The sequence below is a fragment of the Oxyura jamaicensis genome, chromosome 1 (genome assembly GCF_011077185.1).
Source record: "Oxyura jamaicensis isolate SHBP4307 breed ruddy duck chromosome 1, BPBGC_Ojam_1.0, whole genome shotgun sequence".
Classification (NCBI taxonomy): Eukaryota; Metazoa; Chordata; class Aves; order Anseriformes; family Anatidae; genus Oxyura; species Oxyura jamaicensis.
Genome location: NC_048893.1, coordinates 15,369,699 through 15,386,859, shown reverse-complemented (window position 1 = coordinate 15,386,859; position 17,161 = coordinate 15,369,699). Strand labels below are relative to the sequence as shown.

The 17,161-nt window shown below is 36.2% G+C and overlaps 1 protein-coding gene across 1 annotated transcript in view; it reads right to left on the bottom strand.

Moving 5' to 3' along the window:
- CPNE8 (copine 8) overlaps window positions 1-17,161 on the bottom strand; it is a 102,520-nt gene that overhangs the window by 18,314 nt on the left and 67,045 nt on the right. The window contains exons 12-15 of the mRNA XM_035338256.1: window positions 11,329-11,382; window positions 7,872-7,933; window positions 1,365-1,411; window positions 315-496 (exon numbers count right to left, since the gene is read on the bottom strand). Of these exons, the coding sequence (XP_035194147.1) occupies window positions 315-496; window positions 1,365-1,411; window positions 7,872-7,933; window positions 11,329-11,382 (345 nt within the window). The remainder of the gene's footprint in view (window positions 1-314; window positions 497-1,364; window positions 1,412-7,871; window positions 7,934-11,328; window positions 11,383-17,161) is intronic.

Here is a 17,161-nt window from a genome sequence, read left to right as displayed (position 1 = left end):
GAGATTATCTTGGATCATGGTTCACTTGCATGTTAAGATATATTAGCTTCAAACTGAAATCTTTCAAATATTTATTTCTCATGCTGCTGCAGATGAGGTTTATTACTATTTTCGGCCTACAGGGACTTCTTGACTCTGGACTTCTGTCAGTAACTTCACTAGCATGAAACTTTTGAAGTAGTTTTTTAGACATAAGAATTATCATATTCTGTTCTTTACTTGCCCGGTAATTACTTAAGACTAAAACCTTAATTCCATAAATTTGGTTGCAGTACAGAAATTCAAAAAATATTCATATATATTTATTAGCTTACCAATGCAAATTCATGTGATACTCTTCCATCTGGAGGCAGCCTAGCTCCAAAACCTAGAGCTGGGAACATTTTATCACTATCATAGTCCTGAATTATTTCACCTACTGCTTTCAGTGCCATGCCGTAAGCATTCAGCTGATAGGGATTCATATAGTGCAGTGAAGTAGGCTGTGAAGGATTACCTGTTGAAGCAAGAGTCAGGTTTACTTTACAACTGAATCACTCCCAGATTTTCTCTCCTAAATATGACAGAAATCTAAGAAAGCAGAAATTGAAAAGATCATGAAAAGGAAAAAAAATTAAAATTCCTATATACATACTTGTGGTTAAGTCAGGTAAAAAATGCAATGTTCTGAATACCTTTTTAATAGGTTAATAGTAGTAGCTATAACCTTTTCCACTACTGAAAGGGCAGCAAGAAATTGTGATTAAACTTGTATATTTGTATCACTGTTATAACATACAATACTTTTACACATACTTTTAAGATGAAATACAGAATCATAGAATTATAGAATATCTCGAGGTGGAAGGGACCCATACGGATCATCAAGTGCAACTCCAAATACACAAAAGTATTTTGAGATTTGGAAAGTAGTTCTGGAGGAGAATCAAAATTTATTTCAGTTTCACCACACTTCAGCCTCACTTTACCTGAAACCCTTTTGTTTTTTCCCTCTCAAGGGGGTCTTCTAATTTAGCCAACTTTCTCCCAGCATTAATAAATACATAAACACAAAATCAGAAGGTACAGAAGTATTTGCAAACTGTTCCTACTTAATTTAATTTTGCACATAGCTTTTTTTAAAAAATAAAAAATAAAAAGTCCAGCTGTTCTGTTTGTCTTTTGTCTGCTTTTCTGGACAGGAATTGGTTTCTAGTCTGTAATTACTCATCTGATTCCAGATGGTACAAGTATACAAACAATTAGTAATACCAAGCAGTTAAGTACAACACTGCTACAGGTACACACACATACACTGTCTCAAAAAAGTGCTTTAAAACTGAACACAACACATAAATATAGAAGAAACGTATTTTTATTCTTACCATTTGAGGCTGTGAAGTCAATAGCTACTGTGAAATTGATTTGGGTTCTGTAAAATAAGCAAATACAAATCTTATCAATAGCTTAACTGTTATATGGAAAAATAAACAAGAGATGATATCAGTTGTGGACAAAGCACAGGACACAGACTTTCTAATACAGAAAATATATACTGAAAACAATTCTATAATATTCCAACAAAGAGGTACACAACACTATTGTACTAACATATTGAAAAAAGTTTTTACGATCCACATACACGATTAACTCATTTTCAACATTAACATTTGTTTTTTCCTTGGATATAGTTTAGCTCAAGTCATGGATGACTTTGACAAGGCATGTAGGGTTTTACTAACCTGCTCTTAACATTAAACCATGTCTTTAGTCAAAATGGGTTTGAAATCATACTATATATAAAATATTTGGAGAGGATAGCATAATTTTTGGCAGGAGAGTTCATTCATGTGAATATAGTCAATACTCTGAGTGAGTGTATCAAGAAAAATTTTGGAAGGTAAAAGTAAAATCTGGGGGCAAGAATGTTGAGTGGTAGCTAAGTAAAGCCATTATCATGCATTTGTTAGCATATTATTATTATCAGAAAAATTATTCACTGATGGACTTAATGAGTGGCAATCCCATTAAATGCAATTCTGTTCCATAAATTCTTTCAGGACAAAATACTGCCATTCTGGAGATAATCTCTTAACTAGTAAGACTCTGATCAGGCAGAACACTTTGGATGGATCTGAAAATTGACTTTTTACTCAGACTAAGTCTTTTACATCTTCCTTCAAATTTCTGCCTCTCAGTGTGCACCACTATGAACTTACTGACCAAATTAGCAAAGACTGAAGCTCTCTGAAAATTACTGAACAGATTTAACTCATGCATATTTAGATTAAATATCAACAGTCTGACACCTGGCTTTTGACAAGATCTTTGATTACTATATTTTGTGTAATGAACAGTAGCCACAAAATCTCTCATTTGGTATAAGGGTGCTCAAAATTTAAAAAAAGCATCCGAAATTGAAGTCTTCAAGACAAATTTAGATACATGATTAAACAATCCAAATTTTAAAACACACCAAGAAAACTGAAGCTTTATCTAAGATGGTTAACTAGTTGTTTTTAAAAAAGTCTTCTAAGCTTGGAGTTACATCTGAAATATGAAAAATAACTGCAGTTGATTATTTAGGATGGAGATGCTGAGCTACCTTAGGGTTTAACTCAGGACAATCTAGTTTAGACTTTAAAACAATACAAACAGCTGTTTCCTATGACACTGAGGAAATCTAAGCAAGTATTCATTTCAAAATTGTGAGTGAAACTTGGGGTGTTTTCATGAGTAGTTGAATGCTCTTAGAAGGGACGTACAGTATCACTCTAAAAAGCAAGAAGGTAATTTTTCAAACAGTGCTCAAAAGCACACAAAAACATTAACTGTTTTATTTTTGTCCTAACTCTATGTTGAGTATCAGAAAATAAACAAACCAGTCACTAAGCTATACCCTTACTCAAAGGTAAGACCAAATGGACAAGAAAAAGAAAGATTCTCAATGCACCCAAAAAGCACAAAGCATGCACCTACACCTAGGAAATCCTGAAAACCAAAAACTTCTTTTTCACATTCATATATGAATGCTATGTTGTTAGCCCTGAATGTTTTTCTAAAAATCTTAAAATGCCATTGTAGCACACTTAAGATGCAATATGGAACACAAATACCTCACATTTAGGGAATTTAGTGGCAATAATATTGGTTAGGTTTTAGTTTAGAGAAGCACAAAATCTACATAGTACTATGCTACAGAAAATGGCAATGTATGGTAAGCCACACTCTGTTTAGGTGCAATGACATACAGCATTATTCAATTATGTAATGCATCATTTTGTGAAAAGATAAATCACCATACTGGCAACTGTTTGACCTATACAGATATCAAAATAAAAATAATAATAATTTAAAAGGGCTAGAAAAGCAGTCAGTGTAAGAAGTACTCAAAAATTCTCAAGTTTCTGAATTCAACCCCAACCTATCCACTCACAATTCCCATCATTAACAACGTGATCAAATTCCGTTTGAAACCCACCCATCTCTCCTACACACCACACCAAGAGCAGAATCTTCTTCAAAGAAGAACAGGCAAGGGATGGGCAACACTCAGTATTTCCATTATCCTCAAAGCAGTCTGTTTCATTTACTGCACACTACCAGACCCCTGCCCTGATGACAATACTATTCATTTTTTTAGTGACTTTTTAATGACCTTTATTATTCCTGCTTCACAATTAATTTATTTCCTCAGCATACTTGTGAAGCAAAGGCACCTTACAGCTGTTCTACAAATGCAGAATTGAAATGCTGGAATTAAACATTTCTATTCATTCTGCATGTTTTTGTTGTTGTTTTGTTTTGTTTTCAGCTGATACAGCATTGCACCTCATTTCTTCAATATAAGCACGCAGCAGTATTGACCTCAGCATTGACAAGGAATGTACAGTGCTACTGCTGACTTGGTGAGATGCTTAAAAAAGAAAAGTCTGATTCATGTGATTTGGCTGCTATCACAGAACACCACTGTGGAAGATTCAACAGATAAAATCATTGCTTGGGGAAACTTAACTGCTCTAACAATAAGAATTCTGTGATGGAAAAAGATACCATTTTATGAACTCCTTTTTTATTACAAACCTCATATTTTATTAAAACATGGCCTTCTGAAAGCAGAAGGTTCGTGGTTTATCATATTTGGTCATTCCCTCAGATCCGTATTTTTTTATACAGAAAGTCTGATTTGAAGGAGGAACTCTAGTTTCCTACATTAATGTATGATGAAAGAAGGTGTACCCAGTAGGGGTTACTGCTCTGAATGGCAAGACAAACTTTGTCAAGAGAAATCAAAAGACCTGCAGAAGGAGGCACTGCCAGATCTAAAATCCTTAAAGAGCACAGGATAGTAACATGCTAGCAGAATTTCCCACAATGAGCGGCAGGAAGGCCCTGGGAAGAGGAAAGGACAAACTACTTGAGGCAAAGGTCCAAGGCTTTTTTTGCCATTATTTTAAAATATTTCTAATTCCCTAGATTTTTCAAAAGTAAGTTATTTCTAATCAGGAAATTCATTTACTGAGGTTGTGCCCCTGCTTTTCCAGCTGCACACTCCTCAAGCAACTTAATGAGGAGCTTGTGACACCGCCACTTCAGTGAGGTTGCAAGGTCATGAGACAGTGTGCAAAAGATGCTAAAACATTGCCATCTGCTTGGCAGGCTGAGGTGCTGGGTGTCCTGACCCAGGGAGGGCTCAGAGAGGACATCCAAGCACAGCTATGTGCCTTGTGGACTCAAAGCTGGAGGGATCACTAGTGCTACCATCTAGCTGGTATAGAAAGACACCACAGATAGATAGACCTTCACCACAGAGCAGATAATTTGTTTGTGTATTTGGGAGAGCAAGGTAAAAGCCAGCCTCTTTCAATAAGAGCTCTACCAGAACTGATAGACATAAGGGAACAAACTAAGCCTGGATATATCTTTTGACTAGGCTTGACAGCATCCGATTTTTAAACAGCGCGTTGGATGAAAACACAGATTTCCTCCTGTGGCTTCAGAGAGAAACAGCTGGTCTGTTAGCAGGGGGGAGCTGGTGAAAGTTTGAGAATCACTTACTGTGTGGAAATGTGTAACTGAGCTAATGGAGTAACTAACACTGCCAAGGGTCTGTATCGTCACCATGGCATTTAGTTTAAAAAGTCCCCAGTGACAGTAATTTTTTAATTTCCTCTCTGCAGATGCTTGCAAATGCAGTATCAGCATAAAGAACCTTTTCCTGATAAAAGCTGTATAATATAGGATATTCCTCCTGTAGAGTTTTATTACTTCTAATTATTCTCCAAGGATACAATATACCTGGTTAAGCCTCTGAGATACACAGCTATGGCAGCCCTTGCTTCACAGCTATAGCTCAACGAGGTCTCCTCAGAACATCAAATATTTACGTTATTTATGTAATTTAACGTCATTACGTTAAATGCTGCACTGGTTGGATGAAAATTGCTGTCATAAAATCAGTTTTAAATTTCCATTTTGGCCATCAATGATTCAATACAGCTCAGTTAAAAATGAATGCCCAAAGCCTTTAGGATCCAAACAGCATGTGGGTGTTCGTATCTGAAAACCTGGATGAGGGCAAGTTTTAACATGATGGTACAGAAGCATTTCCTCTCATCTACTACTAATCTGGGACAGAAAAGATGACAACACTTTTGGACTGAAAGAGGAGGATTCAGCTCCTGAAATTTTCATGATTTACGAATGTCTAAAGTAGCATGTTAGCTCGCACCCTACTCTAGTAGGTCGATCTAGAAACTTTTGTACAGAAATATCCTTTCTTTATACTAGTCTTGCAGCTTTTTCGGGCCCAGTTTCTCTTCCAGACAAAACAGAGCAACCTATAAATTAATCTACCTTAACAGATTTGTTTGTTTGTTTGTTTCATAGTCATTCCTATAAAGCAGGATTATTTCAACTGCATTCCTCTTCAAGGCAATATCCCTCATATTTCTGGCTAAATCACATACTGGGAGGTGTTTTGATAGGAAAATATGCTATCAATTGGTAAGTGGTAGGGGAAATCTCATTCTGAAATATATATATATATATTAGCACAATGTACCCTCTTTTAAATGTGGGAAGATCAGTGTAGTAAAATGTGATTAAGTGTCAAGACACAAGGAAAAGCCAGCTACCAAAATGTTGCCACTTGATGCACCACAGATGTAAAAGAGACATCTCTTTTTGCCCATACTAATATAAAATCCAGTGTTCTGAAATAAAACTAAATTAGAATTTATGGACAAACTACTATTTCATTCTGCATGGCTCTTAAAAAAAAAGCAACAGTCACGCTGATGATACTTATAATGGAATATCCCAATTAAACACATGCAGACTCAAAATACGAATCAAATCAATACTGTAATCCCAATTTGTTACAGTTAAAGCTGTCAACTTTTCCATTAAATCAGTATTACTTCTAGACACTTCAAATCTATTACAACGAAAGTTCTGAACATGAAGTATTTCATAAGCATCCATTTATAGAAGAGCCAATATTGTACCTACTGCAGATTCAGTGTTTTCTTTCCCTTGCTTAACTAAATGAAAGAAAAACAGGGAACTAAAACCAAAATGTTGGAAAACATACTTGATGGGAAAACTGGCTGATAAATGAGGAAATCTTCACTTCCCCCTCCCTCCAAAATCTGTTAACTGGACTGAGACTGATATGTAGTAGTATTAAATGAGAGGAAGGAAGGAAGAGAAAAGCAAAAGAAATTTACTCTGAGATTCAATCTAGTGGTCATGCTTTCACAGAACAAAACTGCATAGGTTGCAGAAGGAAAGGTAACATTTTATAAAAACCTTTACAGTTTTTCACTGTCATGTACTTAGAAATAACTGTATGAATCACCAAACAAGACTTTGTATAAAATAATTAAATGATAAGTATTACTGCTCAGACTTTTAAGCACATTCTACTAAATTATACTCCAATCCTTTATAAAAAAGAGGAAAAATCTTTACAAGTGGTAATTATTAATACCACAAGACTTATTTGATTTGCATTTACAGAGAAATACACAAAATATCAATAAGAATAACAAAGTGTTTGTATTCAGAATTTCTATTATTTGTCTACAGAATGCAGATAATTGAGCTTATTAACTGGCATTGTAACATCTCGGTGAGAAATGTGATAACTCAGCCTGAAAAGATTATATGTGTACCCACTCTATTCTTTCCAAATTTAGATATAAAACTTGATTCCTCCATTCCTTTTCCATGCCCTCCTTGCAGAGACAAACTTTGAATGAATGAGGAATAAAATAATTTGCACAATAAAATATATATACATACAATACACTTCAAAGAACAAACATATCAGAGGTAGAACCATTTCTTCATCCATGTACACATGTACCTCATTCTATGCAAACTTTTGGTAAACATGGATGGATGGTCATTTCCTTTTGTGGAAAATAACGATAAATGAGAAATTTAACATGATATAAATTTGAGATAATTAATATGAAATAAATGCCTTTGAAGAAAGGCATCTGAATAAATGCCAATTTTAAATACACCAAAGCTCAGTGTCATCAGAAGAAATAACCCAGCATTTTACTAGTGTGATATATAGAGATGGATATAGTATATAGATACTTCCCTTTCAGTTAATCCAGTTATCACTACTTGATCAAATGTCATTACTCAATGTCATCATTTTTGTACCAATACCTATTCCATAAATGAAGCTCCATAACTTAAGTGACATCAATAACTATTTGAAGGTTTTCCATAAGAAAGTACAGCCTCTATCTAAATAAGGAAAGAATAAATTACTTGGAGCCAGCATATGCAAAGTACAAATACAAATTATTAGTGAATTACAATGAGACTGTGAAAACAAGAAAAAATTGTTACCAATCACAATCACATACCCGCCTTTAATATAGTCAAGGAATGAAACTTCTGTTTCAATTAGGAAGGAAAGCAATGTTACCTGAAAGCAAACACAAGAGAGTAAGATATGAATTGTCATTTTCCAATTGAACAAGTAGAGACATAAGCACAACGCTTCTGGAGGTGAAAAAAGAAGATGTAAAAAACAAGGGAAGAAAAAAAAAGGGAAGAAACAAGTTTGGAAGTCTACTAAATTTATTTTTTTAGTTGTTGTTTTGTTTAGTTTTGGTGTATGGTTTTTTTAAGTGAAAGATAGGGAATGGAAGATCATTTTCTAGGGCATGTTACTATGTGCATTTCTTCTGATCACTATATACTACTTCTCTACGTGAATATTAAAGGCCAGATGATAATGTATCTATTCATTTTGAAGTACTCATTGAGTACTTCTACTTTGTTTAAAGAATTCAGTTACAATTATTTATGTTATTTCCCATCTTACATTAGAAGTGGTATTGAATATTGACACAATCCAAGAATGAAGAAAAACTAGTAAGCTATATATATAAATACGCACACACACACGTATATAATATAAATATTTAAAGAGGAATATACTATATAAATATGTGAAGATAAGAAATTTCTTCACTCTCAGCTTTCATCATTCAGAAATTACATGGGTCCAAGACACAGGCAGTGTTACTGGCATTTGCAGCACTCAAGTCACAGAAATTTAACTAAAGATTTGGCATCCAAGATTTTCATATGCTGCACAACATTCATGAAGCAAATAATTCAGCCCGTATTATTTTGATTTTATTTATAAAGTGACACAAAATTTTCTCCGAACAGAAAATGCATCAGGCAATCAGTGAAAACTGCTTATGAAACCATTCAAAACAGGTTCACTCAGAGAGATACAAGAAATAAAAATGAGGTAGATTTTTGTCCATAAAACCAAAATTTTATTTGCTTCCAATTTCAGCAAAATATAAAAATTGCAAACATTTCTATTATGTAAACTTATATTCAGAACAAGATTACAGGTAGTAATTGTCTTCTATCCTACTTCATTCGTCACAGCTTCTCTGTGGTTCTTAGTAACTTGCAAAGATTAAAACCACCAATTTACGTTTCTTCTTGGGAACAAAAGATCATAACAAAGTTCTACCAGACTGTAAGTAGCATAGTCGTGAATATAAGACTAAAATTTCTATGCGTTTTCCCACTTCAGAGTCATTTCAAGGGTTCATCTATTATTACAGGTGGTCGGTCATCTTGTTCCTAATTAATTTAAGCAAATGTTTTCAGTGAATCTAATTTTAAGAAGTAAAAAATGCAAACAGACAACACTCTTCAGAAATGGTTTACTTACCAAAGTGTTTAATTCCATACATATAGTAACTACCAATGCCACAGTTTCTGTATTAGTGAATTTTAAATCTGACTGCTTTGTTTGAAACTAATCATATTCAGAAACATTTATTCTTAGCATGTAGTTTGAAAGTCTGAACTTAAAATGACCTCCTAAGTAATACTGAATTGAGATGGCAACTATCAATGTATTCTTTAAAAGCAGCAGTGAGATAGCAGTCAAGGATCTATATCCACTTTGCTAATTTTTTTCCAGAAGCCAGCACTCCATTAGTGAGAATGCTGGTGGCTTTCCAAACCACGTCTGGTTATGTGGTTTGGAAATTTAGGTATCTGTTGGGACAATGAATACCTTGGGTGAATGACAGAAAGAAGTAAAAACAAAACTGCAGGCAAACACACATGAACGTGACAATTTGGAGAAACTTAAGGGAAACTTGAAGACAGAATAGAAGTAAGAGCAAACAGGGATGAAAAGATATTGATAAAGAAATTATAAAAGCAACGGTAAAGAACACTGGCAGAGAAGGAAAGATGAAAGAAAATTACTAACACCAAAGCATTTATTGTAAATTTCCATGTAATTTGAGACCAAGGATAACAAGGCACAGTTGATTCTGCCTGCCCAAACGTGAGTAAAGTACATTCTTTCAAATGCAGACGAATAGCCTAATAGAATTTATTCTAACACCTAAAAGTCTAATAAAAGGGATATATTAGCAAAGCATAAATTATGTAATGAATCAGATCTTGCATGGCAAATTTTCATGGACAGACTGCTAGTGACTACTTATCTTTTAAAATAAAGGTACAAAATAAGTCATCATTCTCCTACTGATGAACAGACTTATAGAAGAATGTGAGAATGACAATTTGTTCCTTCAAGGCTATAGTTCGGAATGGAAGTACTTGCTGAACATTTCATGTTAAAAAACAAAACAAAACAAAACAAAAAAAAAACAACGCATACTGGATGTGTTCTCAAAAAAAAAATCTAATATACAGTTTTTCAACATCTATGTTTATTTTTTCATAGACGATGTTTTGAGAATAATGGATGCCAGAACATGGAAGCTGAGAAAATCCTGAAGGGTGTCTTGGTTTTGGCTGGGACAGTCCTAATTTTCTTCCTAGTAGCTGGTATGGTAGCTGTATTTTGGATTTAGGATGAGAATAATGCTGATAACATGCTGATGTTTTAGTTGTTGCAGAGCAGTTTTACACCAAGTCAAGGACTTTTCAGCCCTGCCAGCAAGGAGGCTGTGGGTGCACAAGGAGCTGGGAGGGGACAGAACCAGGACAGCTGGCCCAGACTGGCCGAAGGCATATCCCAAAGCATGTAGCATCATGCTGAACAATAAAACGGGGGGAGTGGGCCTGAAGGGACTGTCATTGCTCAGGGTTTGGCTGGGCATCAGTTAGTGGAAAGTGAACATTGTACATCACTTGCTTTTTTTTAATTTTTATCCCCCCCCCCCCCCCCCCAATTTTTGTCCTGTTAAACTGTCTTTATCTCAACTTGTAAGTTTTTTACTCCCGTTAGGGGGTGGAGAGTGAGTGAATGGTTGCTTGGTGCTTAGCTGCCTGCCACGTTAAACTAGTACAAGGGAATAATTTGCATTGCTAGCAAATGGTTCATAACAGAATATGGATAAAAGGACATTAAACTCTCATCCCAAATTATACTAACAGATCTTTCAAGATAAATTTACAAAAACCTGTTGGCAATAACAAATTATGACTCTTTTTGGTTTAGCATGATGGGCATGACTTACTGATGCTAGCTCAGCAGTCAAATTTAAAAATAAAATCGACTCTTGAAAATCCAAGTATGTTTCAGATAAAATTCAACAGTGTCCAGTGATATAACTTCAAGAATCTGTCTCCAGCTTTGGTATAATTCACTTTTAAAATCATTACCAACTTAACAGCACACTTGAAAACAACTTCTATCAACTTTATTCAAATGAAAATCTGAAAAGAAATGCTATAGTACAGTAAATAGTTTACTGTTGTAGCCTTCACAAAGGTGCTATTCTAACCCTGTTACATTACAAGTAAACTACACTTTATTTCAAGAGAAAAGAGCACACAGTAATATTATAAATATATACTTACTGTTCCAGAATTAATATACTTTTTCTTTTTTCCTTTTTTCTTTGGATTTATTACCTAGAAACACAGATACAAGTATTAAAGCAGTATCATTTGTGACTGATCACAAAGATAATTGTTACAATGCTTTCAACATAAGAAATAGTCTATTTTCAGTGGAATCTAAAATTTTTCAGCTTTCTGTTTAGTTTACTTATGCACCTCAACGAAGGGATATGCACGTATTTCAAAAACAGTGAATTCATCTTCATGGCACGTGCTCGGTAAGCCAGTGCTGCTACCCACATTTGACAAGTAAGGGATTGAAACAACAGAAGTGAGAGTGTTCATTACATCTGAGTGCTCAGTGTAACACTTTGAATTTTCACAAAATCCTGTGTTTTTATGTACTCCTGATCCCATCATCCCCATGTACAGGGTCATAACTTCTTTGGCTTACAATGCACCTCTTCATATCTTGGTTAATCTGTTTCCATCTTCTCAGTATTGTCTGAGAAACATGGGAGTTGTTCTACTCCTGGCTTCTGTATGTGATGACAGAAACAGCAATTGCAAGGCAAGAAAGGCCCAGATCATACTGTTTCAAAACAGAAACAAGCTAGTTATTTCATGAAAAATGGCACTAACCACCACCTGACTGGCATACGTGCACTCTCAGTACACAAGAGCCTTCACAGAACTGGACTACAAAGCATTAAACCATTTTCTTGAATGTCTTGAAGTCACATCCATACAATCTCCAACTGTAGCCATGGGAAAAAAAAAAAAAATTGCTTCCCTTCTCAACACCTAAAGGCAAGTCTCAGTCACTTTTGTTAAAAATGTATTCCTGGTTTATTCAAAATTGCACATGGAATTTGAAGCAAAACATTATTTTGTTAATTAGGTTGATCGACTACCTCCTATACAACCAGGAAAACTCAAACCCCTGTGGCTTAGTGCCAAGTTTTACTGTAAACTACTCACAGATGTTCTGTGAATGACAAGGAGTGAAAACGTTCCCAACTGAAATCTCAGTCCCTTAACCGCTATAAAACATTTCACCAATTATGCCTGAAAATGGGAAAAATAGTAAAATGCCTTCCCAAAATTCTCACCCATCCAAAATGAAATTACATTTAAAGATTATATCCCTCGCACAGCATAGAGCAACTGTGAAATGAAGAGCAGAAGAGATAACCATCATGTGACGTCTTCCAGAACAGGCTAAACAAGCGTGACTCCTTATTTCCCTGCAATAAGCCACAGTGCAAGCTGCTGAGTATTATTCAAACCTTTTCCTGTGTAACACATACGTAAGCCTTCTGACACCCTCAAAAATCCCAAACAACCCATCCCCCTCCTAATGACAGTGGCTGAACGGGTGAGCTGTGAATTAAATCTGTATAGTAGCGGTTTAGATACTATGCAGTAATTCTTGCTGAACCAGAATCTTAGCCAGGTGACTCCAGCAGACAAATGCCCGGAATAGGAAGATGAAGGTAACAGACTGCCTGCCTGCCCTGTGGCCCTTCATTCACATCGCTCCAGAATCCAGTGGTCAGGCCTGAGTTAGCAGAATATTTCTTGCCAGCAGTCATTAAGTGCCCAAAAGGAGATTCATCTGAATCTTTTGCTTCAGGTACCTTGACAATTGGCTTCTTAGGAATGGCTAGGAAATGCACTCGAGCTTGGACTGAAGTATCAGGGGAAACAAGGCATCTACTTGGGAGCAAAGATGAATTAATTCACAGCTTCTCTGTCCCCTATAATTGCAGGTACTATAATGATTATAAAAATTATGAGGGTTTTGCTCAAATTTCAGTTAACTTTATTATAAGACAACATTTTTTAGCCTCTGAAAGCCTCACACTCTTGCATTAACCTAGAAAGCTACATAAACTCTTACCTCATAAAAGCAAGTCTATTGAACAGAGCTTGTTAGAGCAGTGTTTCTAACACAAAACCACTCACACACAAATTTCTCTGTCTGCCTTGGGGCAGTCTTCAACTGTAACACAATTAAAAAAGAATGTGTCCAGTCTCTTTTGTTGTGAAACTGCACGGACAGATCATGCAGAAGCAGTAGCAAAGTACAGAGGGTTGTGATGTGGGGAGGGAAACATGGGATGTTGAGGAAATGTATGCGATTGCTGGGAGTAAGACATCGATACTGTATTTAAGAAACTGCAAAATCACTTGAAGGTGTTATGACAGAATTCATTCCTGCTGGGGTAGGAGTCACATTGGTGATACAATAAGAGAGGACAGTTTCACCGCACATGGTAATCTGTGCTGTGACACTGTCTGTAGGAAGCTGCTGTAAATTACAGTAACTCTAGGGATCATCCTGGATCTAAATAATAAAAAACATGGCTTTAACTTATCTTTCTCCTGCTTTGCACTGCTGCATCTTTGCTCATCTTCAAAATAAAAGTGCAGCACATAATTAGAGCAACCTTTTTCCCTACCTTGCATTGTTGCTCGCATAAACCATCATATTTGTGACCACTTATTTTAAGGAGTATGATACAGTTCAAAATACTGAAGTTTAATGGCAATGGACCAAGACCAAGGAGTGGCTTAAGGCTTACGGAATAACCAAAATCTGCATACCATACAGAAAAAAGCAGCCTATAGCCACATCGGCTTTCCTTCTCTTTACTTGCAAGAATATCTTTCCTTGGGGAACTAAAACCACAGTTCCATTCTGAGAGCCACGAGGTATGCAAAATGCATGATGCTAGAACTCACGGTGTAAATGCAGAAGCTGACCTAAATCCTTCAACCATACCTACAACCTAGAAGGTCTTACGTATTTATACTTAGGGAGAGAAAAGGTGCTGAAATTAAAATATCTGCCAGGGTAACCACGATTATATTAAATTTGTCTTACTTCTAAGTATTCTTGGGACAAGCAGAATTGAGAAAATTCTGATCATGGCATTAAGATTGCTTCCATGAAAATCTTACAGACAAGCTGGTGAGGAGTTTCACCAATCCAGACACATATGATAGCCTAAATGAAAGAATAAGCTTTGCTATCAACATGGAGACAGAGAGGGAACAGGAGCACGGTCCTCAAGACAGTCAGTCACAGAATTATCCCCAAAGCAACTACAGCCCATATGAATCCACACTGATAAGGTGGCATCATACAGAAGTGCCTGTGTTGCCTGCATTGTAAATTGAAGGCAAAGTAGCTGTCCATTTGGTCAGTGTTATATAGGACAAGTGTTGAATCTGCTGATGCAATAAGCATTGTATGCTAAGAGAACTCCTCTAGAGAAATGGGAAGGCTCACTGTATGATGACATTTTCCATTTCAGTCCTGCTAGCAATCAGACCCAGGAATGGGGACAAGTACTGCGGTGTGATGACAGCAATCTATTGCATGAGGATGAGTCAAGGTCTAATCCAAACGATCAAGGCTCCATGAACTGAGACAAAATGAAGGTAATTTCCACCAGGATGCACAGTTGCCTTTTCTATCTTTCCCTTAGGAATTCTGGCAGATGTGGCATTTTCCTGGGTTATGTTCGTTACTCACCTGATATAAAGACCTTGTAAGTAGTTCATTACTGAGTAGACTATAGCCTTTTCAGTATGAAAGAAAGGAAAGCACAACTAAACGTAACCTCATAAAGAGAATGGAACATTCCTATGCACAATTTATAAACTCTGAAAGGGACAAAAGATCCCATATTTTATATTCAGTTTATAAAGGATCTGTTACAAAGTTATCAGTAAGTTTGGAAACCTTTTGGAAATGATGGGGAAATGCACATCAAAAAAGTCTACCTTTAACACCATTCTTTGGGTGCATGACTCCAAGATCGGAAGCACTCGATACAAACTTCACACACAGACTTCTAAGGTTTCTCTGTCCCCAGCGTATAACCACCCTGGGATAATAAACACAGCACAGACTGGGCCCTGCCAAAATAGCAGGTTTTCTTCTGTTGTAAGAATGCTCATGTCCAGAAATGAAAGACAGCAAAAATAATAGAATTGACTGAGGAATACAACAAAAAAAAAAGTAAAGTTAAAATCAAAGGAATGCTCTTTGCAGGTCTCCGAAAAGTGAGGCTACAAAAGACCTATAGAGCAAACCCTACAGACTGAGCACTTTAGCTTAGAGAAAATGAAAATACTGGGCACAATCCATCCATTTAGTCTATGAGCATATGTGGAATGGAGGGTGCCAAACAGCTTTCACACAAATGGCTAGATATGTGCCTACGTATTTGAAAATGCAACAGTGTGCATTTCCAACAGAGAACTATGCAGGTCCCTGGAATACGTGTGTTATTTCCATGTGAAAATTGCTACTCTTGAGCCTCTGTGGGGAGTACCTCTTTATGGTAACACTGCTTTGATTAAGCAAACCACCTGCTCCCAAACACCATCAGTATCACAAGACAGCTGTGGGTTTCTGTGCAAAAACATCAAGAATGCACACCATCAGAAATTAGATGCTCAGGTACTGCAGTGTACCAAAGCACTCTTCTGCTGGGAGAAAAAGCAATGATGAAAGGACACACACAGCATTCAGGCAACTACACTTAGCTGCCTATTACCTGCACCACCTAAACTAGTGGAAAATACTGGCTTTTGGTACATACATGTGTATACTTGCACACACCAAGGAGGAGGAACTCAAAACACTTTTTATGGTCCTACCATGGGAAAGAAATCAGTTCATAGAATCACAGAATCATTGAGGGTGGAAAAGACCTCTAAGATAGCTGGTCCAACCTAGCACTGCCAAGTCCACCATTAAGCCATTCCTTTCGCTGGAATTCTGGAAGACAACTCAAAGTGTGCAATGCAATACAGTGCAGAAGCTTAACACGAAACCAAGCAAGCCAGTGTGTGCAGAACAGTGGTTCCAAAATGAGGATGACTATGCTTTATCAGCACCAGAACTGATCATTAGGCTACGACAATTTAAACAGAACTTCCTAGCTCAGGCAGCATAATTCCAGGACATCTGTCCTGCTTCTAGCTGTGGAGCACATCCACAGCTTTTGGAGTTGCTATACACTATCTACCAAAAATAAAGCTGATGTGACCAAAATACATTTTACATATTTTACTCCTATTCCCTCTCATTTAACACACCTTGAAATTTCACATTATATTTTTCATTCCAGACTGAAATTCTTCTGAGATATTAACTTTAAAATGAAGTTTTAATACATGAGTCTTAATGCTTTGACTTAAGGAGTCAATTTTTGTGCCAAAACCTGGAATCATTTTTAAAGGGACTTTTCCAAAAAAGAAGAAAAAAGGTTGAAAATTAGTTTGTTCATGACACCCTAAGTTTGTGCAGCTCAGGTTTTGTTTGTACAAGTGTTTTGATTGCTTGTGAGAATAAATTACAGCACACTTTCATGAACTAGTAAAGTTTGACCATGGGGGAAAAGAGTCTGTTTTTTTCCAAATCCCAGTAATCCCCAGTAATCACAAACAAATTGAGAAAGAAGTCCTAAATGAGGGACTTGCTAGATCTTAAATAAATAAACCTATAAAATTTTGGCAATAGGGCCTTGACGACAAAGGGAACGTAGAGGTAGTTTACAGTTATGTAGTGTACATGAGAAGGTCTTAAAACAGAAGTTATCTAAAGATGTAAAACCCTGTACTTGAACTGGTAACTGCCTGACAATCCCAGCAGCTGGCAGATGAATGAATACCAAGTGGGAAATACGAAGCAAATTTTTAAGCGAAGATCGTAACTGATCACATAAAAAAACAACCAGCCAACAACAAAAAAAGCCCCAACAAGATAAATTCTCTGTCACTTGTAATTCCAGCATCAAAGCTGTAAAGATTTTGAAGTCTGCACAAGATC